At 40.4% G+C, this 25,253-nt stretch overlaps 2 protein-coding genes across 2 annotated transcripts in view; one reads left to right on the forward strand and one right to left on the reverse strand.

Annotated features, from left to right (window-relative positions):
- The window catches only part of dimt1l (DIM1 dimethyladenosine transferase 1-like (S. cerevisiae)), a 30,295-nt gene extending 10,788 nt beyond the window's left edge, over window positions 1-19,507 (reverse strand). Inside the window, exons 1-7 of the mRNA XM_060830325.1 lie at window positions 19,169-19,507; window positions 13,618-13,691; window positions 12,565-12,651; window positions 10,597-10,658; window positions 10,375-10,468; window positions 2,977-3,026; window positions 2,334-2,457 (exon numbers count right to left, since the gene is read on the reverse strand). Coding sequence (XP_060686308.1) covers window positions 2,334-2,457; window positions 2,977-3,026; window positions 10,375-10,468; window positions 10,597-10,658; window positions 12,565-12,651; window positions 13,618-13,691; window positions 19,169-19,232 — 555 coding nt within the window. The 5' untranslated portion in view covers window positions 19,233-19,507. The remainder of the gene's footprint in view (window positions 1-2,333; window positions 2,458-2,976; window positions 3,027-10,374; window positions 10,469-10,596; window positions 10,659-12,564; window positions 12,652-13,617; window positions 13,692-19,168) is intronic.
- Window positions 19,508-25,160: 5,653 nt separating this feature from the next.
- ipo11 (importin 11) overlaps window positions 25,161-25,253 on the forward strand; it is a 476,887-nt gene continuing 476,794 nt past the window's right edge. The window contains exon 1 of the mRNA XM_060823716.1: window positions 25,161-25,240. The gene's annotated coding sequence lies outside the window, so the exon portion shown is untranslated. The remainder of the gene's footprint in view (window positions 25,241-25,253) is intronic.

Raw genomic sequence — 25,253 nt, forward strand, 5'->3', positions numbered from 1 at the left:
TAATAAAAACTTGTGTTTACTAAAATCACCTGGTTGATGGAACTTTTTATTCTAATATCTAATACAGAGGAAGCACATGTTTAGCCACATCAGGAACTGCGTGAAACAAACTCAATTTAAGGTGTGTCCGACATAACAGCCAGACTAGAAAGAATCAGTGTACTGTTCCCCCGAGTTCTAACAGTAAGGTCGAGGAAGAAAGATTGCAGCTATTTCTGGCTGGTAAGCCATTGGGCTCTTTCAGCGACAACCCTGGAAACTTTTGCACCATTTCCCTCATCATCTTCTATCCACTTTCATGCACCCTTGCCAATTTTTTTTTTAAAATATGCCAACCTGAACTGTGTAGTGTTTCCTATTTGATACAGGTTTCATACAACTTTTCTACTCTATATTCTATCCTTGTAGAAATAAATCCTTGCCAAACTACAGCACAAGTTTTACTGCTTGGTGTGTTTGTACTTGGAGATACATTGGTCCCTTTACTCCACCTAGACTTGTATTGTCCAAGTAACAAGTGACCTCCCTATAGTTCCCACTAAAACGTGCTCTCACCTTCATCCGAATTTAACTTGATTTGTATTTTAATAAACTTGCAGATTGGGTTAGTAAGTTCATCCTGTAATTTGTTGTCCTTTTCAATATTGACAGTCTTCACCAATTTGGTTCATTCGCAAAACGTTATTATAATAAATTGTGGACAATGACCTTAAAAATTCCATAAGACATAGGAACAAATAAGGCATTCAGCCCATTCAGTCTGTTCCATCACTAAGATCATGGCTGATTTTGTAATCAGCAATTCTGTTTTCCTGCGTTTCCCATAACCCTGGATTCTACTACTGATAGACAGATATTTTTCAATCTCAGCCGTTAAGACATATATTGTCCCAGCTCTGCGGCTGTCTTTGGTAAAGATTTCCACAGATTCACCACCCTCAGAAGATATTACTCATCTTGGTCTTAAATGTTTATGTAGTTAAATGTTACTGAGATTATGTAGTCTTGTTGGAGACTGTCTCTCAAGGGACAAACAGCCTTTGAGCATTCATTCTGTCAAGTCCCCTAAGAATCTTGTATGTTTCAACAAAATTGCCTCTCATTCTTCTGAACTCCAAGTACAAGCCCAACTTACTTAATCTCAAAGTCAGTTCTTCCACTTCCTGTATCGATCTACTGGACCATCTCCAAATGATAGTATATCCTTCCCTAGACAATGGGATCAATATTATTCACTGTACTCCAGGTGGGATTTAACTATTAACAAAAACAGAAATTACTGGAAAAACTCAGCCAGACTGGCAGCATTTGTGGAGAGGAAGCAAAGCTAGCATTGTGTGTCCACAGACTCTTCTTCAGAAGAGAGTTTTTCCAGCAATTTGTTTTTGATTTCCAGCATCTGCAGTTCTTTGCTTTTTGTTTTGAGGTTTAACTGGTGCCTTGTATAGTTTTAAATGAGATCTCCATACTTTTATACTCCACTCCCTTTGAAATAAAGGCCAACATTCCTTTTGCCTTCTCAGGTAATAACCTATTAAAACACAGAATTTTCAATCAGAATCCCTACAATTGACCAGTTTAATTTTTGGATGTTTTTTTTGGAGATTTATGCATGAGGACTCCCAAATTCTTGTTTAGATTAGATTAGATTACTTACAGTGTGGAAACAGGCCCTTCGGCCCAACAAGTCCACACCGACCCGCCGAAGCGCAACCCACCCATAACCCTAACCTAACACTACGGGCAATTTAGCATGGCCAATTCACCTGACCCGCACATCTTTGGACTGTGGGAGGAAACCGGAGCACCCGGAAGAAACCCACGCAGACACGGGGAGAATGTGCAAACTCCACACAGTCAGTCGCCTGAGGCGGGAATTGAACCCAGGTCCCTGGCGCTGTGAGGCCGCAGTGCTAACCACTGTGCCACCGTGCCGCTGTGTTGTAGCTTTCTCCCAACTTACTCCATCTAACTAATATTCAGCTCTTTGAAAATTGTGTCATCTGCACCACATGCTTTGCTACCTACTTGTGTTATATGCAAACTTTGGCAGAAGTGAATGTACTGTACTTTCTGAACAATTGCCCTTTACCCAAATTCTTCACTTTGTCTCAAAGTTAACTTTGATTTCTATTGAATTATGAAATAAAATTCTCATAGAATCCATTCTATCAGATTTTTACCTCTTAATTCAGGGATTCAGAAATTCAATTGTAGGACTGTCACTCTGAAATCAAAACTTAAGCGCTTCCTGGTCTTTGGGCTCTATACATGGTCCATGCTTCTATTCAAGAGCCTATAACACATTTTATTATGAAAACTCTGAGTTGTACCTTCATCAGGTGATCTACACGTGCCAATAACTGCGTATTGATTGAGAGCCTGCAGTATAGTTTATCCCCTGGCTTTGCAACAAGCCGAAGAGCAAATTCTTGTTGGAACATCAACACTGCACATCTGTGAGGAGAAATGCAATAGTAGAGGCTGAAGTACAGAACAGAGAATAAAGCTAGTATTCTTTTCAATGCTCTCTTTTGCAATTAAAGATGTGCTAGCTCTCTCCCACCCTTCACAGACCTTGGATACTAACAATAATGGTACATTTCAAACTCATTCACTACTCTGATGAAGAACGTATAACAGCAATGCATGTCAAATCTTAATTTGAATAGCTGACAACAGAAATTCTTAGCTTAGGATAGGTTGGGAGAAAAAAAAACATTAAGTTCATACACTAATCTTCTCAACTTGCCATTTCTCCAGAAATACAGTTCTCCTTTTATACTGCCTGCCTTCGTAGCTTCTCTTAACTTTCATGACCATTATCTTTACAGAGAAAACGTTTTGCCCAACTTTGCTCCATATTTCCCCATTATTTACAAATAAAATATATATTTCAACAACATATCGTCAGAGAAGTAGATAGAGTTTTCATTTTGCAAAATAGCTGGTTGTTCAACTTTCAGGCAAGCTTACCTGAAGAATGGTCTGTGCAGCAGGAGTTTAAAAACAAATGGAGATGAGATCTGCAATAACATTACAAGAATTCAAATTATATCTTTTCACATACAATAGCATGAATAAAAACTGCCTTGCAAGGAATAGTGCATTACATGTATAAGTCAGTCCATCTAAAAACAAATCCCCTACTTCACGGAAAAACATTCAGATTGGGAGAGTTCCAGGTCTGCACAAGTATGTCTCTAGGAACGCTTGGGTTTCTGTTACTTCATTTTTGAATTTGCAAATACATTAGTTTTCAGCTACGTGCTAAGATTTCACCTATAGATGGTATTCTGTCCTTTGCAGAAAGTCTAGCTAGAAGCTATTCATAAAAATTACAAAATAGAATGGTGAGGGGATGGCCTAGTGATATTATCAGTAGACTATTAATCTAGGAACTCCGTTAACGGTCTGGGGATCTGGGTTTGAAATCCACTGTGGCAGATGGTGGGACTGGAGTTCAATAAAAATACTGGGAATTAAGAATATTGGGAAAAACCCATCTGGTTCACTCATGTCCTTCAACACCATCCTCACCTGGTCTGGCCTCCATGTGACTCCAGTCATAATAATATGGTTGACTGTCAATTGCCCTCAACTAGCTTAGCAAGCTGCTCAGTTGTAATAACCACTATGAAGTTGCGACAAAGAAATGAAATTGGGTGGATCACCTGGCACTGAACCAAACACTTGAAACGCTCTGATGCTCACCTTCCACCCCATCAACCTTCGCATAAACCAAATCATCCGCTGACATTTCCGCCACTTTCAAAAAGACCCCACCACCAGGGATATATTTCCCTCCCCACCCCTTTCCACCTTCCGCTAAGACCGTTCCCTCCGTGACTACCTGGTCAGGTCCACGCCCCCCCTACAACCCACCCTCCCATCCTGGCACCTTCCCCTGCCACTGCAGAAAGTGTAAAACCTGCTCCCACACCTCCTCCCTCACCTCTATCCAAGGCCCTAAAGGAGCCTTCCACATCCATCAAAGTTTTACCTGCACATCCACTAATGTCATTTATTGTATCCGTTGCTCCCGAAGCGGTCTCCTCTACGTTGGGGGAGACTGGGCGTCTCCTAGCAGAGCGCTTTAGGGAACATCTCCGGGACACCCGCACCAATCAAACACACCGCCCCGTGGCCCAACATTTCAACTCCCCCTCCCACTCTGCCAAGGACATGGAGGTCCTGGGCCTCCTTCACCGCTGCTCCCTCACCAGACGCCTAGAGGAAGAACGCCTCATCTTCCGCCTCAGAACACTTCAACCCCAGGGCATCAATGTGGACTTCAACAGTTTCCTCATTTCCCCTTCCCCCCCCCCACCTCACCCTAGTTCCAAACTTCCAGCTCAGCACTGTCCCCATGACTTGTCCTACCTGCCTATCTCCTTTTCCACCTATCCACTCCACCCTCTCTTCCCTGACCTATCAGCTTCATCCCCTCTCCCACTCACCTATTGTACTCTATGCTACTTTCTCCCCTCCCCCACCCTCCTCTAGCTTATCTCTCCACGCTTCAGGCTCGCTGCTGCTGTTCCTTGGATGCTGCCTGAACTAGTGTGCTCTTCCAGCACCACTAATCCAGAAGAGGGCAAAAACAGCCCTGCTGACTTTACTAGCACCTGGGAGCTGGTACCAAAATTGAGAGAGCTATCTCACAGACTAGTCAAACAACAGCTTGACCGCCAGTATCATGGAATCATACTCTACAGAAAATGTCCCAGACACCACCAACCTGCCAGCAGGACAGACCCAGCCAAGGTAGTGGCACAGTGGTATACAGTCAGGAAGGGGTTGCCTTGGGAGTTCTCAACATTGAATGTGGATCTCATGGGCGTCTCCTGGCATCAGGTTAAAATGAGCAAGGAAACCTGCTCATTATCACATACCAGGTTCTTCTCCATGTTGAACAGTACTTGGAGGAAGCACTGAGGGAGGCAGAAAATGTACACTGTGCAGGTGATTTCAGTGTTCTCCAAGATTGGCTTGGCAGTAGCACTAATGATTCAGCTGCTCAGGTCTTAAAGCACATAGCTGCTAGACTAGGTCTGCAGCAGGTGCTGAGGGAACCAGCAAGAGAGAAAAACATACTTGACCTCCACGGCATCTATCCATGACAATCGCAGTAAGTTGCCAATGCACAGTCCTTATAGAGACAAAGTCCCATCTTGCAGAGAGAATAATCGCCATCACACCATGTGGCACTATCACCGTGCTAAGTAGGACAGTCCAAATAGAACAAGCAAATCAAGACTGGGGGGGGGGGGGGCATCACAAGGTGCTGTGGGCCAACTGCACAAGCAGAATGTACTCCAACACAATCGTAACCTGATGGCCTGGAATATCCCCCACTCAACCATTATTATAAAGCCATCGTTAACCCTGGTTCAGTGAAGAGTGCTAGACGGTATTCCAGAAGCAGCACAAGGTTTACCTAAAACAGGTTCAATCCAGTGACACTACCAAACAGGACTTATTGCATGTCAAATAGCAACAAGTGACAGAGCTAAGCGATCCCATAACTAATAGATTAGATCTAAGCTCTACAGTCCTGTCACATCCAGGGGTGAATGGTGGTGAACAACTCACTAGAAGAGAAGACTCCACAAATTTCCCCATCCTCAATGGTGGAGGAGCCCAACACATCATAGCTGAAACACATGCAGTTATGTTTAGACAGAATTGCCGAGGGGATGATCCACCACACAACAAACTAGGGGAGGGTTTGAGAAGGAGAATCCTTTGTGGCAACCTCAGCAGGCATAGGAATTGAACCCATACTATTGGTATCACTGCACTGTAAACCAGCTGTTCAGCCAACTGAGCAAAGTGATCCCAAATTCAAGTCTAGTGTATACAATCTCCACAATATATTGTTCTAAGTATTCCAAAAACAAGAAACAAGGTGAAATAAAGCCAATTATGGAGTATGCTTTGAAAGCTGAGTGATGTCAAAATGATAATGTTAACTCAAACTGAAATGTATATAGCATTCTGACAAGGTAGATGACCTAAAGAGATACATGAGAATATACCAATTAGATCAAAAAGGGATGGAATCAATATATTAGCAATGGAGAACCTTAGATTAGTGGAAAAGTGGTCATAGGCCAGTTTTCACTGAGTAGCACAAGCTGGCCAACAGCTGCCTATCATTGAATAGCAAAACATGGCTGCCCTCAACTATAGCTAACAACGTTTTTCCTTGGTCAACCAAAATCAATTTAACAACAATAACATTTTCAAGATAAAAATATTTGAACAATAGAACAGTTGTAGCTGGTACATATATTTGAAGAACATTCTATAAGCCATAAATACAACAACAGCAAGTGGAGATTAGAATTAACCATACTGGACATTTGATTCAACTCTGTAAACAATTAATAATGACTTCTAGAATAATCAATAATTATGAAATAAATTTGTTTATAAAAGTATTCAAAGCAGACACAAATGGTTAACGACAGTCTTCATAGCCATGTGCCTTTTTTGTGCTGTATCAGTATTATACAAATAAAGGGCACATTTTTTAAGTCTATAGCCATAACTCAAACTCTCATTGAAAGATGTGAGATCTAATAATTGCTTTGAAGAAAGAAACAGCAAGGACAGCAGACACTGGGTGAACTTATTTGTAGGCTACCAAATATTATTGTAGCTTGGGTCATGGTACACATCTGGGGAGGAAAGAAATATTTGGCAGGGTAAGTTATCATTAGTGATTTCAGTTTCCCCATGCAGAAGAAGTTGAGCACTAAAGCTGTGGAGGACGACTTTCTGCAGTTTCACATGGATGGTTCTTTCACAGCAGTACGTTGAGGAACCAACTAGAGGGCATATAATTTTAGATCTAGTGTTATGAATTGAAAAGGGCTAATTAATAATCTTGTTGGAAAAGAACATTAGGGATGAGTGACCACAAATGATAGAATTTTACATTATGTTTAAAAGTGAGGTATTTAATTAGGAAGTAATGCTAAATTTTAATAAAGGGAAATTATGAAAGCATCATTGACAAGTTAGTTAAGATGGATTTAGAAATACATTAAAATGCATCTCTGTACATAGTTCCTCAAGGATTCTCCATTGCCTATAACAATAACATACAACAATACAATCCTTCAAGGAGTAAAACATCAAAGATCAGTCAACCATGGAGACCATTCCAACAATGCATATTTCATTTTCCTGACTGGAACCTATTTCTTCCATACTAGTCTTTGAACCACCATTCATTTTGCTCATCTGATTTGCCCTAAGCCAATTTGAACATGGCTGAAATAAGACAAGGATCACAACGTCTGAAGTTCTGCTTCTTAATTTGGCACCTAGCACATACTAAGTAGAATCTCCTTTGTGCTGTCTAGGTCATTGGTACCTACATGACCACTTTATTCCTTCTCTCCCACTACAACTTCATCTCTAGCCCCGAAAAAGAAATCCCAAACCTTGACAAGGAGGCGACAGATCCACATGGACTGTCAGTTTTCACTGCAAACAGTGGTGTCAATTCCTCTATCCTCACCACAACTACCACTACCATGCCCTTTTGCTCCCCTACACTAGTGTGGCTTCCTGCATCATTTTGCTGTGGTTGCTAGTTCAAGTACCTTGCAGTCCCTAGTCTAACTCAAACAAGTTGAAAGAACCTGAAACCTATTGGACAATTGCAGAGACGGAGGCTCTTGCACTCCTGATCTCTGGGTTCCTTTAACTGACCCACTTGTAGCCACACCTCTTAGCAAATGATTTGATCAGAGTCTGATGTGACTACCTTCAAGTACATGGAATCCAGGTAGTTCAGAAAACAGTTCAAACTCAAAAAGCTGCTCAAACTTTAAACACTTACCATAAATGTAGTTGCCCTGAATAAAACTGGCATTCAGGACCTCCCACATGCTGCATCTGTGACACGTAACCTGCCCTGCCACTCAATATGTTCTAATTAGCTATGTAATTATTTTATTCAATTATATTTACTTTTTGTTTTCTTCACAAATTACAGATGATGCAACCTAGCTTTAGGTGCTCCTTTTGCCTGCCTCTCTAGATGTTGCTGACTGTCTCTGGGTGTTCCTATAACCTGCACTTTTCAGTAATGCACATTGTGCTCCTTTTCCCTGCATTTCTAGATGATGCTGACTGCCACTGGTTTCTCCTTTTGCCACATACTGGGACAAATTTCAGAATTCTTCTTTTGAGGAGCCTGACCACTCCTCCTTGCTGGATGTCATTGCCTCTGTGGTCTACGTGGTGGGGTTGTGCTTCCTGGCTGGCTTAGAGTCTCCAGCCTTTATCCCTCTGCCTGACATACATAGTGCCAGTCATGACTGGGCTTGCGGGCTTTCTTTCCTATCTTTCCCTTTGGTGGTGGTTAGGGTAATAAGGTTGCTGTGGTAGATCATAGCTTGCAGCTAGCAGAGATATGTGAAGAAGTTGAGGATGGAGTTTGGTAGCTATTCTGAAATGTTTAGCTGGCTATGAGCCACACAGTCTGCTGTGGGGCCCTGCTGTGTCATGGAGGGAGAGGTCTTCCACTGAGCTGCAGTCATGGTTGGCACCCCACAGGATGGCTCCGTCATATTCAGGTGGGTCTCAGGAATAGTGTTAAAATCTCAGGGACTGCTGTTGGGTGGCAGCTGCAGTGGACAATCTGGACCCTGGTCAGAGACAGCTCCTTTATGAAAATCTCGGATAAAGGTGTCAGATAGAAAAGGTAACAAATTGAAAATCTGGGAGCAGTTTCATATCGGAGGGGGAAAAGTTTCAAAAAAATGGGTAAGGCAAGGTACTGCAGTAGATGACATTAAAACAAATCTTGCAATGCTCACTGGGATCTCCAACCTAATAACTTAATGTTAAAGATAAACAATGATAAAAAGGGTGACGTTAAGCATGCACTTCCTAAAATCAAATTAGGTAAATATAGTGAACTGAAGTGATTCCAGAACAGAATCCAATGGAATGTGACTAACCATTTCCAACAACTTTAAAATGCTCTTGATCTGTAGCAAATAGTCTCCCCTCCTCTAACTGACCTTTAATCCATTTATTACTCTCCCAGTTCCATTTATATTTGTATTTACTAATGACAAATTGAGAGATAGCTTAGAGTAAATGCTGGAGATCACAGCTGAAAATGTGTTGCTGGTCAAAGCACAGCAGGCCAGGCAGCATCTCAGGAATAGGGAATTCGATGAAGGGCTTATGCTCGAAACGTCGAATTCCCTATTCCTGAGATGCTGCCTGGCCTGCTGTGCTTTGACCAGCAACACATTTTCAGCTGAGAGACAGCTTAGCCCAATTTTGTGAAAGAGTGTTCCTTCATCCACTGCAGTTCTGCCGTCCATCGCATTTGTCATCTCAAAAAGACAACCTTCCTGACTGACATATTGGCTATTGGTGATTATTTTCTTTTTAACAGGAATTTCATACTTTAATTTTTGGTTAAAAAATATTTCCTGCAATGAATTGTAAATTTAGTGGCCTCATGAATCATTCCTGATGAAGGGCTTATGTCCGAAACATTGATTCTCCTGGTCCTTGGATGTTGCCCGAGTGGTTATGCTTTTCCAGTGCCACACTCTTCAACTCTAATTACTCAGGTTAATGCTGTCCCTTTTTTTTGTGAATGGTTATTACATTGGCCAATTTCTAGTTCATCTTGTGTCTCAAGAAATTGATATGTACTTTTCAGAGTACTTTCCACACATCATTAGGATCCTTGGCCCAAAGAAGAATGTTAAGTTGAAGATTTGAACTTGGGGTTCATTCAGGAATCCAATACCTAGATAGCTTTTTTGCTGGAAATTGTTGCAACTCAAAAGGAAAAAAAAACTACTGCAGAACTAACATTCAGACCGTAGGCAATCAGGTTAATAGAAAGTGAAATATTTGTGAAATTAACAATTGAATATCAGAAACAAAACCAGAACTTTTTGGATAGAGTCAGCAGGCTGGGCAGCACCTATGGAGAGAAAAGAGTGTTAAACAATGAGTCTAGTGACCTTTCTTCAGAACTTTGGGTTTGTTAGGAAATGAATATTCATCTTTTCTACAGAACTTGCCGTCTAGACTTTAGATTTAATAGACCAAGACTTCCACTAAACCTCTGTGCTAAAATGTGGCTGGGATGGAGTAGCAGGAAAAAGAATCAAAACTATAAACCAATTCTCATCTTTACAATGAAATTAGAATTCCCATGCTACTCAAATTGTGAACGGATAGCTTTTTGTACATAGTTCTAGGAGGAAACCTCCTCATGTTTACCCTAACTGCAGTGAAATGTATGCCTATCCCAACATTCTCCCTGAACCTTAACACAAGCACCTTGCATGTAGGAAATTAAAGTGATTATAAAATTACCTGATATGGCAAGTTTGCTACGCATGCATCAAAAAATGGCAAGTCTGTCTTCAGCACATCTCCAACCATCATTTGAAGTTTATTTGCTGTAGGTCTGAAGAAAACACATAGAAAAAACAAAGACTCAAGTTTTCCAACAGCAGAAAAGTAATCATAACAGAATTTCAGACCATTTGGCTTAAACTGGAGTAAATCTCCAACCTACAGTTAATTGTTACTTACGTTCCTTGAACTCTCTTCTGTAATTCAGCAACGAGTCTGGTATCAAGTTCACAAGCAATTACCTGTCAACAATATAGAAAGCAATCCTATATTACTGTTCTTGGTACTCTGAAAACTACAAAATATCACCCCTGCACACCTAGAGAAGTTTAATAAGCATGTAAGATTGGTGTGCACAGGAGAACAGGAGAAGCAGACCAGAAGTGTAGGCAATTTGGTCCTTCAAATTGTCACAGGAGATGGGCATCGACTATCATTTGTTGCTCATTCTTAATTGCCATTTTAGGTGACTGGCCTGCCAGGATCATTTCAGAAAGTAGTTAAGTGTCAACAATATTGTTGTGGGGCTGAAGTCACACATAGGTCAGACTGAGCAAGGATGGCAGATTTCCTCACCTAAAAGGACATCAGTGAACATGTGGAGTCTTTACAACTATCTTGGTAATGTACATAAAATTTCACTATTTGCCACAGTGGGATTCAAATCTATGTACCATAGGATTACCAGTTCATTGGTAAGATCATTATGCCACCACCTCCTTATTAGGTTGCAGTGATCTAGCCTCTGCAACTGAGGTACAAAATTCCAGATGTTCATTGCCCATTGGTGGAAAAGAAATTCTCCCACCTCAGCCTTAAATGAGCAGTTCCTTATTCTATAAGGATCTCCTCGAGTTTGAGACTCATCCACTAGTGGAAAATATCTTCTCAACACTTGCCCTGTCAAGCCCTCTCAGAATCTCAGCAGCACAAAGACTGAAGTTCAATTATCTCTTGGTAGTATAGAATTTGGATCGGGCTGACAAGAGACCAAAAGCTTTTCATCTTTCACTCATCAGGACAAATGAATGAATGGCAAATATCAAGCAATCATAACAATTTACACTGTAGGAGAAAAAGATGCCTGTTGTCTGGCAAGCGACTTTATAAAACTAACAAAAACATGCAACTGAAAAGTAGCCAAGTTTAAAAAAAACTTCCTTTAGACATCAACATTTAGTGTTCCCACTCTAACAGTGAATATTGCAGCAAGCAGTATAATATGCAAATTGTAGCTTCTCAGCACAATAGTCCATTTGACTCCAGAGAAGTCAGCCAGAGGAGTTGATACTCTTTTAATTAAGGGCCATAAGTATAAATAACACATGCAAAGATACTAACTGCTTAACCTCATGAAATCAGTTAAGAGGCAGATTGTAATGCCAAATTGTGGGGGCTATCATGATGTGCAGTAGTGGTGTCCCTACCCCTGAACTAAGAAACCCTGGTTCGAGTCCCACCTGCTCCAGAAGTGTGTAACAACATCTCTGAATAGGTTCATTTTAAAGATGCTAAATAAAAACAATTTTTAAAAAAATACCTAATTGTAAAATGTCCTTGTGATATTGCCCCTACAGGTCATTCTACTATAATGCGCGTTTCGTCACCCCAAATTGGCTATAACGTGGCTGATGAATTGTGGACATAGTTTGCATTATCCAACCATTCTACTGAACAGGTACAGCAATTTTCTATAGCAGCTTTGTACACACAAGGTTGCAGAGGAACACAACTGTCACATTATAGCGGAACAGCCTGTACTGTGAGCCAGGAGGCCCAGGCTCAAGTCCTACCTACCTCGGGGTGTATCCTAACATTTCTGAACACATTGGTTAAAAATGAATTGTAAGGCTCTAGTTGTGCTGTATTAGTTTCCCTTCCACTGGATCAGAAGGTCTGGATTGAGTACCACCAATGTATCACAACATATCTGAACAATCAGAGTAATGAGAAATGCCTAATTGTTGGAAAAACTTTAAAAATGGCCTTCTTGATGTTTGAGGTTTCTGAGTCAGCCCAATAATTCTCAACGATAAAAAATCTTAAATATTGTTTCATCAAACTTTGGTTTTAAAATATCTACAAAAATGTGATTATTTGTTAATTTGCTTACAAGATCATTTGTTTGTAATTTAAAGTGGCAAGTACCTTTTTAGCCTTTTCCAGAAGTTTCACAGTCATGTTTCCAGTACCAGGTCCAACTTCCAATATGACATCTGTTGGTCTAATAGCAGCCTTGAGGTAAAAAAATAAGGATCAATTCCCCATTTAGAAATATTCCTTATTTCTGAGTTTAAATATAAAATGGATATATATTTTGTGCAACTTGACTTTATGCTTTCATATTCAATTTTAAAATATCAGACTGTCTATATATTCTAGAGAATTTCAGCTTCCCAGGACTGACCAAATGAATACTTCAACTGACAACTTTAGAAGGAAAATATTACCACAAAAATACTCAAATGTCGGGAGCTTGGAAAGTCTCAGATGTTATCAGAATAGAGTGTATGAGAAGTAAAAAAAATACTTTATTGCATAAGAGTGTATGACGTTCATGGAACACTTGCAGTATCTTCATAAATTTATAGCTGATCCAGGAATGTTTAGCACTCGTAATATGGTATTCAAAATGAAAAACTGCCCCATTTCAAATTAGAAGAAAAGTATAGCAATACATTGCATTATAAATACACCTATGTATTAGTGAGGTTTGAGACAATTTGTAGCTCCAGTTGAGGTTCTGGATGTAGGTTTGCTCGCTGACTGGAAGGTTAGTTTTCAGACATTTCATCACCCGTGGGCCATACCATCAGTGCTTCATCCGGAGGCTCAATGATGATGTTACCTAGTATGGTGACGAAACGTTTGAAAACAAGCCTTCCAGCTCAGTGAGCAAACTTACATCCACACCTATGTTCATTACTAATAAGATAGATAAGGTATTTAAATATCCTTGTCACAGTTGAATTGGATTTTCATATTCAAAATTTGAATACACCCAATTTAGAGTCATAGAGGTGTACAGCATGGAAACAGACCCTTCGGTCCAACCTGTCCATGCCATTTGTAGCATCCTTTCCCTTTTTAAATAGTTAAGGACCATTTAATATAGCTAGAGGTAGTTCAAAATTATAGAAATTATAGCTAGATTATGAATGATAGCACTGGTTGACAACAACATAATGCATTCTACTGTACCTTTTCAATGATGCTATTCACAATCAAAGGATTCTTCAGAATGTGCTGACCAATTCCAGTGTTGAACATTATACCTAGACCAAAACAAAAGTGCTAAAACAGAACTTAAAATACAGAAAATTTAAAATACTTTTAAGATCATGTTTCTAGCACATGGGAGTGTAAGGTAATGCTACAGATTAGCAACAATGTCTGTTGTGAAGTATTTTCAACTTGATCCTTCTCATTGATTTGCTCTCTCCCAACTAAAATCAGATTATATCAAATCTTTTAGAAAAATCATTGAGGCAATGTTACTTTAGTTTGCCTCCTATACATAATTCACAAGGTACTGGCAATGTAACTGTTAGTCTTTTGGGTACTGAGAAAATCAGATTGGTTATAGCACAGGAGGGACCCATTTGTCACCAACCACAAAGCAATTCAGCCAGCTCACTCTCTGCTCTTTCCCCAGTATAAAATTTCTAATCAACCTCTTTGGAGATGTTATTGCACACCACTGGAGTAAGTAGGACTGGAAGCTCGGCATTCTGGCCTATGGGGAGGGATACTGCCAATGGCCACAAAAGCACCTCCAGTCTTTTCTCAAGATTCTTTTTGAATCAGCCCATTCAAAGAAGTCATTTTACACCAGTGGAGCAGGTGGGACTTGAATCTGGGCATCCTAGCTCAAAAGTAGAGACACTACCACTGTACCACAAGAGCTCCTGAGGTTTTTCTCCCCAAAACCCTGCAAGTCAGCAAACTTTTTGTTGATTGGCACCTATGGAATCAGGAAAGTAATCGGTTGATCAAATAACAGTTCGATGTAACCACTATAAAAACACACTAATTAGTAGAAATAAAATGCAGGGGGCATACACATCACTATTATATATTTTATTTACAATGTAAATCACTTGAATAATACTTATTAGCAGACAACCTTCTTAATTGCACTCTCAAATGACTATTCAGACATTGCGACAATACATTAAGCTTCTAGTATTTCAGGTTTTTTTTTGCTGGTTTATTGAGTGCCGATTAAAACAAAATTTGCTGTACAAAGTTTAGGTGCACATAATTCCCTTTTGAAAGTCACAATGGAATCTGCCTCTACTACACTTAAGTGATAACTTCCAGATCCTAAACATTTTAAGCATAAAATGTTGTTCTCTCATGTTGCTTTTGCTTTTTTTTTTAAACACCATTAACCTCAAATCTGGTTTTTGATCATTCCACCAAAGGGAAGATTCTCTTCATCTGTTCTCTCTACATTCCTCACACTTTTTGGATATTTGAGTGTTACGTCTTCAATCTTTCGAAGAACAACTCCAGTTTCTCCAAACTATCCTCATTATTGAAGACCCTCAAACTTGGAACCTTAAATATTTTCTGCACTCTTCGTAAAACCTTCAGATCCTTCTTAAAGTGCAGTGCCCACAAATGGATACAATAACCCATTTAAATCATAAAGATTAGTAATGAAGTTCTTGTTTTTAAATTCCATGTGTCAGATTAACAAAGGTCCAGCATTCTTTATACTTTTATATTGCCTTTCATTTTAAAAAACGCCCTCAGTACAATTATTTCTGGGTCATTAACGTATCAAGAATGTTGACAGTGGTGCTGATTTCAGATTGAGCATTTACAGTATTTTGCTTTTGTTATAGGCCTGGTACTGCCACCTGGAAAATTTCATTGCATTCAATCCACCATTCCAAAAAACAACTCTATGTTGCCATTTAGTTCCATGGGCCTCAACTTTGTTGGCAAACCTACATTATTAAAATTCTTCTTTAAAAACAGGTGACACTGTTTAAGTCTCAACATGACAACGTAAGAGATAAAACCAGTGTTATTCTCTGTTTTCTTGTATATCAAATGCAAACATTTTCTGAATCAAGTTAGATATACATTTTCCCAGACTTTCTACAAATCTCACGTCGAAGAGATTGGGACCTTTTGCTCAACTCCTCCTGTCCCCACAGCTCTCAGAGATACTTGTGCTTCTCTAATTTTGGCTTCTTCTGAATTTCCAATTATAACTGTTTCAGCAATGGTGGCAAGGTCTTCTGTTTCCTACACTCAAGGTTTGGAAGGAAGAAAGCCAATCTGGAGGCAGAGTAATTTGCATACCTATATAAAGGGATAAAAATGCTAATGAAATCATAGCAAAATAGGAAATAGTCAAAGAACTGGATGGTTAAAATCGATAAAGAGAAGAAAACAGCTGTACTTAAAAAGTTGATAAGTTGCCTGGCTCAGACCACTCACCTGAGGGTACTCAGAAATGCAAGAGGGGAAAATCGAAGAGGTTTAAATATTGGGCTACTGACAACAGTACTCGTGATTTTTAAATGTCCCTTCTACTCTTGTTCAAAAAAGGACACAAGCAGCAAGCCAGTAACTACAGATTAGTCAGTTTAACTCCTATGGTGATGGGGGCAGTTTTCAGAAACACTAACTCAGAACAAAATTAAGTGACTTGGACAAATATGATTCAAGGAAAGCGACCACAGGTCTGTTGTGGGGAAAACTGTGTTAAGATAACTGATTTTTTAAAATAAAAAGATAATGCAAAGATAGAAAAATAATATGTTTATTGCAATGTACATGGTCTTCCCAAAAGACATTTGATCAATAGGCTCGTCAGCAAAATGGAAGCTTATGGAATAAACTAAGCAGAGGTAGCACGGATACACAGTTAGATGAATAACAGGAAAGAGTCATTTTTTGTTCTGGAGGAAAGTATACGGAGGTGTTTCCTTGCTGTACATTAATGAACTACATTTGGTTATTCAGCACACAATTAAAAACGTTGCAGGCAACACAAAACTTGAAAAACTACAAGAAGAGTCATAGACGTCAAGATTTTTGGCTGGATTTTCAATAACAAAGCGGGTAATGTGAATCACGAAATGCCCAGCCAGCAAATCAAAAATGTGATTCGTCAGAAACAAGGGTACAACTTGAATGTACAGCAGCTGCTCATTTTTAAGATTCCCAGGCCTGATCCACAAAAAAAAAAGCAGCTTTAAACCTAGCTGGTGTAGTAGGCAGATGTGTGACACATGAAATTCATTGTAGAGAAGTGCTTTATTTTGATATGAAGGAGATGGGGCCATGGTTGAAAATAAAGGGTCAAACTTTAAATAAATTGCAGGGATACAGGGACCTGGATGCACATCTCCATACACCATTGAAGGTAGCGTGACAGATGACAAGATAGCTGACAAGATGACAAATACTTGGAGGATGTACTGAAGAAATGCTGCAAGTACCAGCCACATATGGTTACCCAAAACAAGGAAAAGGAAAGGAATCCTTGTATGTACAGGGTAAGAGGCATTATGACGGGAAGCAGAGTGATTCTGGTGACAGACAAAGATTATATTTTGCAAAAAGGCGAAGACCATAAAGAAGAGTTTGCCGAGACTGGAATGTGTGGAGCCTAACTGTCAACTGAGAATGTTGGCCATCAAGAAATGCAAGCTGGCAGGAGACAAGAGGAAGGGACAAGTCAGCCAGTTCCAAGGTGTAGTCTGTGTGTTCTTTGAAGTATAAACTTGCAATAAAACCAAGAAGTTTTAAAAAAATATTGATATTGGACTTTATAACTAAGGTCAGAGGAAAACAGAGGAAAAGAATATCAAAAAATATCAAATCTTTACAAAACATTAGTTTTTGCTCAGCATCTAACTCTAAACTCCACTGTTTAGGAATAGTATACTGTAAAGACAGAGGGGAGTGCAGAAAAATTCATAGGACTATCTCCAGATTCCAGTATGTGGATAAAATTGAGAAATTCCTAATGTTTGACCAGAAAGGTTGAGATATTTAAGAAAGATACTCAAAGTTAATAGACAATAGGTGCAGGAGTAGGCCATTCTGGCCTGCAAGCCAGCACCACCATTCATTATGATCATGGCTGATCATCCTCAACCGGTACCCTGTTCCTGCCTTATCCCCATAACTCTTGATTCCACTATCCTTAAGAGCTCTATCCAACTCATTCTTGAAAGTATCCAGAGATTTGGCCTCCACAGCCTTCTGGGGCATAGCATTCCATACACCCACTACTCTCTGGGTGAAGAAGTTTCTTCTCAACTCTGATCTAAAGTTGCCTACCCCATATTTTTAAACTGTGTCCTCTGGTTCGGGACTTACCCATCAGTGGAAACATGCTTCCAGCCTCCAGAGTGTCCAATCCTTTAATAATCTTATATGTCTCAATCAGATCCCCTCTCAGCCTTCTAAACTCAAGGGTATACAAGCCCAGTTGCTCCAATCTTTCAGCGTAAGATAGTCCCGCCATTCCAGGAATTGACCTCGTGAACCTACACTGCACTCCCTCAATAGCCAGAATGTCTTTCCTCAAATTTGGAGACCAAAACTGCACACAATATTCCAGGTGCGGTCTCACCAGGGCCCTGTACAGCTGCAGAAGGACCTCTTTGCTTCTATACCAATTCCTCTTGTTATGAAGGAGAAAGTGAGGACTGCAGATGCTGGAGATCAGAGCTGAAAATGTGTTGCTGGAAAAGCGCAGCAGGTCAGGCAACATCCAAGGAATCCTGAAGAAGGGCTCATGCCTGAAACATCGACTCTCCTGTTCCTTGGATGCTGCCTGACCTGCTGCGTTTTTCCAGCAACACATTTTCACCTCTTGTTATGAAGGCCAGCATGCTATTAGCTTTCTTCACTGCCTGCTCTACTTGCATGTTTGGTTTCATTGACCGATGTACAAGATCACCTAGATCTTGTTGTACTGCCTCTTTATCTAACTTGACTCCATTTAGGTAACAATCTGCCTTCCTGTTCTTGCCACCAAAATAGATAACCACACATTTATCCACATTAAACTGCATCTTCCATGCATCCGTCCACTCACCTAGCCTGTCCAGGTCACCCTGTATTCTCCTAACATTTCACCCTGCCACCCCAGATTTGTGTCATCAGCAAATTTGCTAATATTACTTTTAATACCTTCATCTATATCACTAATGTACATAGTAAAAAGCTGCGGTCCCAGCACTGATCCCTGCGGTTGCCCACTAACCTGCCATTCCGAAAGAGAGCAGTTTATCACTACTCTGTTTCCGGTCAGCCAACCAACTTTCAATCCATGTCAGTATTTTGCCCCTAATTTTGCTCACTAATCTCCTATGTGGGACTTTATCAAAGGCTTTCTTAAGGTCCAGGTATATCGAGAGGGTCTCAAGAAAAAGTGTTACTCCTGGCAGGCAAACAGATCGATAACGAGAGCAGATTTAAGGCAATCAGCAGAAGCAATAATAGAGACATAAGGAAATTATTTTTTTAAAAAATACAGCGGGTAATTAAAATCTGGAATTTCATTTCCTGGGAGTGTAGCGATAACATTAAGAAAAAATCTGAACAGTTATCTGGAAAGGAAGAAAAAAGATAACCTCTATGTAAAACAGAGTGAGTCGAGTTACCCTTCGTCCGTGCTGTAATAACTCTGTGGTGTTAACACTTCCCCACTGTGTTTCAGCCGCTTGATCCAGCCCATCACATTAACACTGAGTGAGAGAGAACCAGACCTCACCTTGACTGTGCCCTGGGGTCTCTCGGCATCTCCCATGTTTCCTCCCGAGTTTAATTTTGGGCATTCTCCGCTCAGATGAGACGCTCTCCAACTTTAAACTTTTTTTAAACAACCCAACGGCCGCTCTCAGCACGTGCCCCTTCTAACCGTCCACAACACAACAGCGCCTGGGGCTGGAAGCTTCACAGCTCAGAACGGCACGGTCTCAATTAGTCATACACCAATGGCAGAGCATCCTACCATCAGTCATCGCTAACTGTAATTAGTGTGAGGAAAATCTGCTACCCACAACTTGGTGATAAATTTACAGCCAGCTCCCGAAGTGCGGTGCCAGAATGATTTGGTCGCATAGTATGACGACTATTGAATAAAGAGGAAGGACAAGAGCAGACCCATCTGTCGAGACTGCTCGCTCTACCACCATCTGTAGGAGAGACAGAGACACAGTCTCAAAAGCTTCTGAAGCAAATTCTTTCACATATTTTCTGATCGACTTGTTCAGAGGTGTGATTACACACCTCTGGAGCAGATGGATTAGTGGTTCTGGATTAGTGGTGCTCCTTGGATGCTACCTGAACTGCTGTGTTCTTCCAGCACCACTAATCCAGAGTCTGGTTTCAAGCATCTGCAGTCATTGTTTTTACTTATGTCTATAACTTGCTGCTTTTGCTCTTTGACACAAATAGTCCTAGGTTGTACCTTCACCAGACTGAGGCATCACTTTTGGGTATGCCTGGTGCTGCTCCGAGCATGCCCTCTTGCACTGTCCATTGAACCAGGTTTTATCTCCTGACTTTATAGTCATGGTTAGAGATATGTCAGGCCACAAGGTTGCAGATTATGTTTGAGTACAGTTGTACTGCTGCTGATGACCCAAAGTCCCTCATGGATGCCCAGTCTTGAGTTGCTAGATATTTCAAAGTCTATTCTATTCAGATGACAGTACAACACAACACAATGGAGGGTACACTCATTATGAAGATGGGACTTCATCTCCACAAGGATACTGTCACAGTCTGATGCATCTGCAGCAGCCAGTTTAGTCAAGATGAAGTCAACTATATTTTTCCATCTTATTGGTTTGCTCACCTCCTACCACAGTCTAGCAGCTTTAGCACTTAACCAACTCTGTCAGTAATAGTATTGCCAAGCCAAACTTGGTGATGGACATTGAAGTTCCCGCAGCAGAGTACATTCTGCACCCTTGCTACCCTCAGTATTTTCTCTAGGTTGATGATAACATGGAGGGGACAATATGTGATAATCAATAGGAAATTTGCATGTCCATGTTTGTTGATGCCTTGAAATTTCATTGGGTTCAGAGTCAATGTTGAGGACTTCTAGGGCAACTTCCTCACAACTGAATGTCACTGTCCTGCCCACAGTACTGGGTTTGTCCTGCTGGTGTGACAGGAGAAGGTGGTGATGATATTGTCTGGGAGATTGCCTGTGCAAGGTTTGTTCGCAGGATTTGGGATCATATTGCCCATTCCTAATTGCCCAGAGGGCAGTTAAGAGTCAACAATATTGCTGCGGGTCTGGAGCCAAGTTAAGGATGGCAGTTTCCTTTCCAAAAGGATATGGTGAACAAGATAGGTTTTTTCCGACAATCATCAATGGTTTCATTAAACTCTTAATTCCAAATTTTTATTGAATTTAAATTTAAACCTGGGTTCCCAGAACATTACCTCGGTCTCTGGATTATGTCCAGTGATAATACCAATAGGCTTCGTTGATGGCATGACTATGTCTCTCTTCCACTTTTGACACTATCCTTTTGCAAGAGCAGCTACGGGCTAAATTAAAATGAACCTCATAGATACGAATTTCTGGATCATTACATGAGCCACAAGCAAATAGGTATAGGCTACATAAAGTTTTTAAAAAGGCTCAAAATTGGTATTGGACAGATAGATTTTGATTCTGTGAGCACTGGCACCAACACTGGAGAAAGTGGGAGCTGTCAGGTTGTGATGCCTATCATTTGAACTATGTTGGGTTCACTGATCTAACAAGTCATAGCTAATGTGGAAAAGAGAACTATAAACTAAATTGTGAGAATGATGGATCAAGTTTGGGAAGATTCCATAAATTAAAAGAGAAGGTAAGGCAAAAGCAATATGAAAAATTGTAATCACAAAGCGTTTGGTGTGCTTTCCTTTATTGGTCAGAGTATTGAGTACAGGAGTTGGGAGGTCATGTTGCGGCTGTACAGGACATTAGTTAGGCCACTGTTGGAATATTGCATGTAATTCTGGTCTCCCTCTTATTGGAAAGATGTTGTGCAATATGAAAGGATTTAGAAAAGATTTACAAGGATGTTGCCCAGGGTTGGAGGATTTGAGTTATAGGAAGAGGTTGAACAGACTGGGGCTGTTTTCCCTTGAGCGAAGGAGGCTGAGGGGTGACCTTATAGAGGTTTACAAAATTATGAAGGGCATGGATAGGATAAATAGACAAAGTCTTTTCCCTGGGGTCAGGGAGTCCAGAACTAGAGGGCTTAGGTTTAGGATGAGAGGGGAAAGATATAAAAGAGACGTAAGGGGCAATTTTTTCACACAGAGGGTGGTACGTGTATGGAATGAACTGCTAGAAGAAGTGCTGGAGGCTAGTACAATTGCAACATTTGAAAGGCATTTGGATGGGTATATGAATAGGAAGGGTTTGGAGGAATATGGGCCTGGTGCTGGCAGGTGGGACTAGGTTGGGTTGGGATATCTGGTTGGCATGGACGGATTGGACCGAAGGGTCTGTTTCCATGCTGTCAATCTCTATGACTCTATGACTGTATGATACATAGGGACAGAGTTTATTAATCTAAGAGTACTATAGGAAATAGAGCAAGAGATTATAAAAGTAATAAACAAAAAACACATGAAAGCTCTGTATTTGAATGTGCATGGCAACTGCAATAAAACAGATGAATTGACAATACAAATCGTATGATCTGATAACCATTATAGAGACATGACTACAAGATGTAGTCATGTGGACCATGACTTTTGGCCGATTTCCCTCCTCTCGAAGGATGACCTGTGGCCATTCTGTAACATCATTAGCCCTGATCCCAGAGAAGCAACACACCATGTTGAATCATGTTTAATGCTACAGAAATGTACATCTGATCCTTTGACAATGGAGTCTCGTATCACTATTGTCCTTCCATTCTTCTTCTTTCTCCACCATGCAACATGCAACACCCCCAATCGACCATCCCCTGGTAGAGCTGAGGTGTTCATGATGGCATGAATTTGGCTTTGGCTATACTTCCCGATTTGGCTATAATTGACCTCACTAGCTTCAAATAGAATTGTGATTAGCAAGCAGGAAAGACTCAGAGGATTCCTGAACACCTACCTTGTTCTCTGAGACTGTGTGTTGGATACCCATTCACTCTGTTTGTAAGTTTCTCACCTGCAGTGTAACCTACTCCCTCCACATGGCTATCTGCATGGATATCTGCCTTGAGGATATACAACTGAGACTCCATTCACTGCTCAAATTCTGAAACCTGGAGTTCAAACTTGTGCAGCGGGTGACACTTCCTGTAGATGTGTTTGGCTGGGACATACGTATCTCCACAACTTTGTACATTCTGCAGGACATACACTCATCTTCGCTCAGTTGACCTGCCATTCAATAACTCTAAAACAATTTGTTACTCTTAAAATAAGTATAAAATTACTATAAAAATTTATAAACACAAGTGGATGAAATTCGAGTTACTAATTTTACTTCATTTTAGTTTATTATTTTATTTGACTTTCCTTTTGGTAGTATTCCTTACTTAAATCCCAGCAGCTACTTCTTCATGACAAATATTTTCAAGTTTTTTTCCTACTTCAACTCTCTAATTAGTAGCTTCTCGCTAAAGGTCAAAATACACTCTTAAAGCCATTGTATTGTCACAATTCAGAAATAAAACAAGATTATTTGAGAATGATGAACCTTCCTTAGTTAACTTAAAAAGTTAAAATGGCCTGATAATTAAGAGTTGTTTTTAGTTCAGAATGCCTGTTTTTAATGCAGGTTGCTAGATCTACCTATATATGAAGTTTCATGCGCCTGAGCAAATCGTATACAAATTGATGAATATTAACTTCTATAACATTTGCTTAAATACAAACCTGTCTGTAACTGACGAGTTGACATTCTTCCAGGTGAGCCCACTGCACCGGAGAAGCAAATTCAACAGCTACAACATCAAACCTAGTAGAAGCAAATTTTAACTTGTCATGCAGAAATTGGAAATTTGTGCAGTTGATCCATTGGTTTCTACTGATCCCAATTGAGCCTGTGTAACTTTTACAGGTATTGCAACCCTATACATGTAAAGGATTGGTGAACTGTGTTCCTTGACTAAATATTTAAAGTCATCGTACATCAATGATTGTAACTGTTCTTTTACATCATTCAACTCAAATTGTCATGTTAATCTGGTATGACATGCTGACTTGACTTCAGAATCTACAACAAAAAAGGGCAGGACTTCTACAATTAATGGGGCTATGGGTAGTGTTGTATAACAGAGGGACCCAGGGGTGCGGGTACATAATTCTTCGAATTTTGTATCACATACAGACAGGATGGTTAAAAAGGTGTTTGGCACACTTGCCTTCGTTGCTCAGTCCTTTAAGTATAGGAATTGGGAAGTCATGTTGAGGTTGTACAGGTCATTGGTGAGGCCTCTTCTGGAATACTGTGTCCAGTTCTAGTCTCCCAGTTATAGGAAGGGTATTATTAAGCTGGAGAGGTTTCAGAAGAGATTTACCAGGATGTTGCCAGGTATGGAAGGTTTAAGCTATAAAGAAAGGCTGGCTAGACTGGGACTTTTTTCAGTGGAACATAGGAGATTGAGAGGCGACCTTACAGAAATTTATGAAATAATGAGGAGTATAGACATGGTTAATGGTAGTTGTATTTTCCCCAGAATGGGGAATTTCAAGGCTAGGAGGTACATTTTTAAGGTGAGAGGAGAGAGATTTAAAAGACATGAGAGACAAATTTTTACACAGAGGGTGATTTGCATGTGGAATGATCTTCCTGAGGAAGTTGTGGATGAGGGTACAATTGCAGTGTTTAATTGGATAAGCACACAAATAGGAAAGGTTTGGAGGAATATGGACCAAAGAGCAGACGGAGAAACTAGTTTAGTTTGGGATTATGTTCATATTGGATTGAAGGGTCTGTTTCCTTGCTGAATGATTCTGACTCTATGACTGTATAGAGCAGTTTTCAATTGGTATTTATGATGAATGCAACCGATTGTTGAGCTGTTCAGTCCAGATTGTGATCCATTTTACTGATGTGCTCACAATCGTTGTGATTTTGCGAAAGTGCCAATGGTACTCCACCAAATAGAGGTATTGGTCACAGACATAGCCTTTTTATGTCCAATTAGTTGTAGGAAAGTGGAACCACTGTGTGAATGAATATGTGGGGCCTCCAATGATGGCAGCGTGGGGTGAGGAAGTTGTGTGCAAAAAGTCATGGGAACTTCCAGGAATCCCTGTTGGCAAGGCCCAAAGAATTATGTTCTGTTCTTGCTACAACTCCATTCACTAGCCGCTCCCTTAAGGATAAACCAGTTTGTAACATTGGCATTATTTGACCCCGAGTTGAGGTCCTGATCACAACGGCATCTATACTATCCTGTACTAACTTCTTATTCCGCCCATTTACTGGTGCAATTTCCAAGGTTTCCTAAAAATAAGAATGGCCAAAAACCAACGAAAATGGTCTTTCAAATATAGATGTACTGCAAGAATAAAATCAAAATATTAAAATGTCACGACTGAGTAAATTTATGGAAACTATGTACACACTACAATTCTGGATATTTTTCAATAGGGAGAGAAATGTTCACCTTCCCATTCAGCTATTGCCATAAGTGCTTGTTTTTATTGCTAGGTGGTGCTATTCCGGGAGTCCGACATTCACCAACGCAGTTGTGATGTAATTGTGCGCCATGCCGCGTTGTGCGCATGTGTGCTGCTGCTTGATGGCGCGGTCCTGGTTGAGGCGTGGAAACGCTGATATTAAAGTGGAGTGACGAGCGGTGAGCGAGATCAGGTAGAGTTTCCCA

This window comes from Hemiscyllium ocellatum, chromosome 1 (genome assembly GCF_020745735.1).
Source record: "Hemiscyllium ocellatum isolate sHemOce1 chromosome 1, sHemOce1.pat.X.cur, whole genome shotgun sequence".
NCBI classification, from domain to species: domain Eukaryota; kingdom Metazoa; phylum Chordata; class Chondrichthyes; order Orectolobiformes; family Hemiscylliidae; genus Hemiscyllium; species Hemiscyllium ocellatum.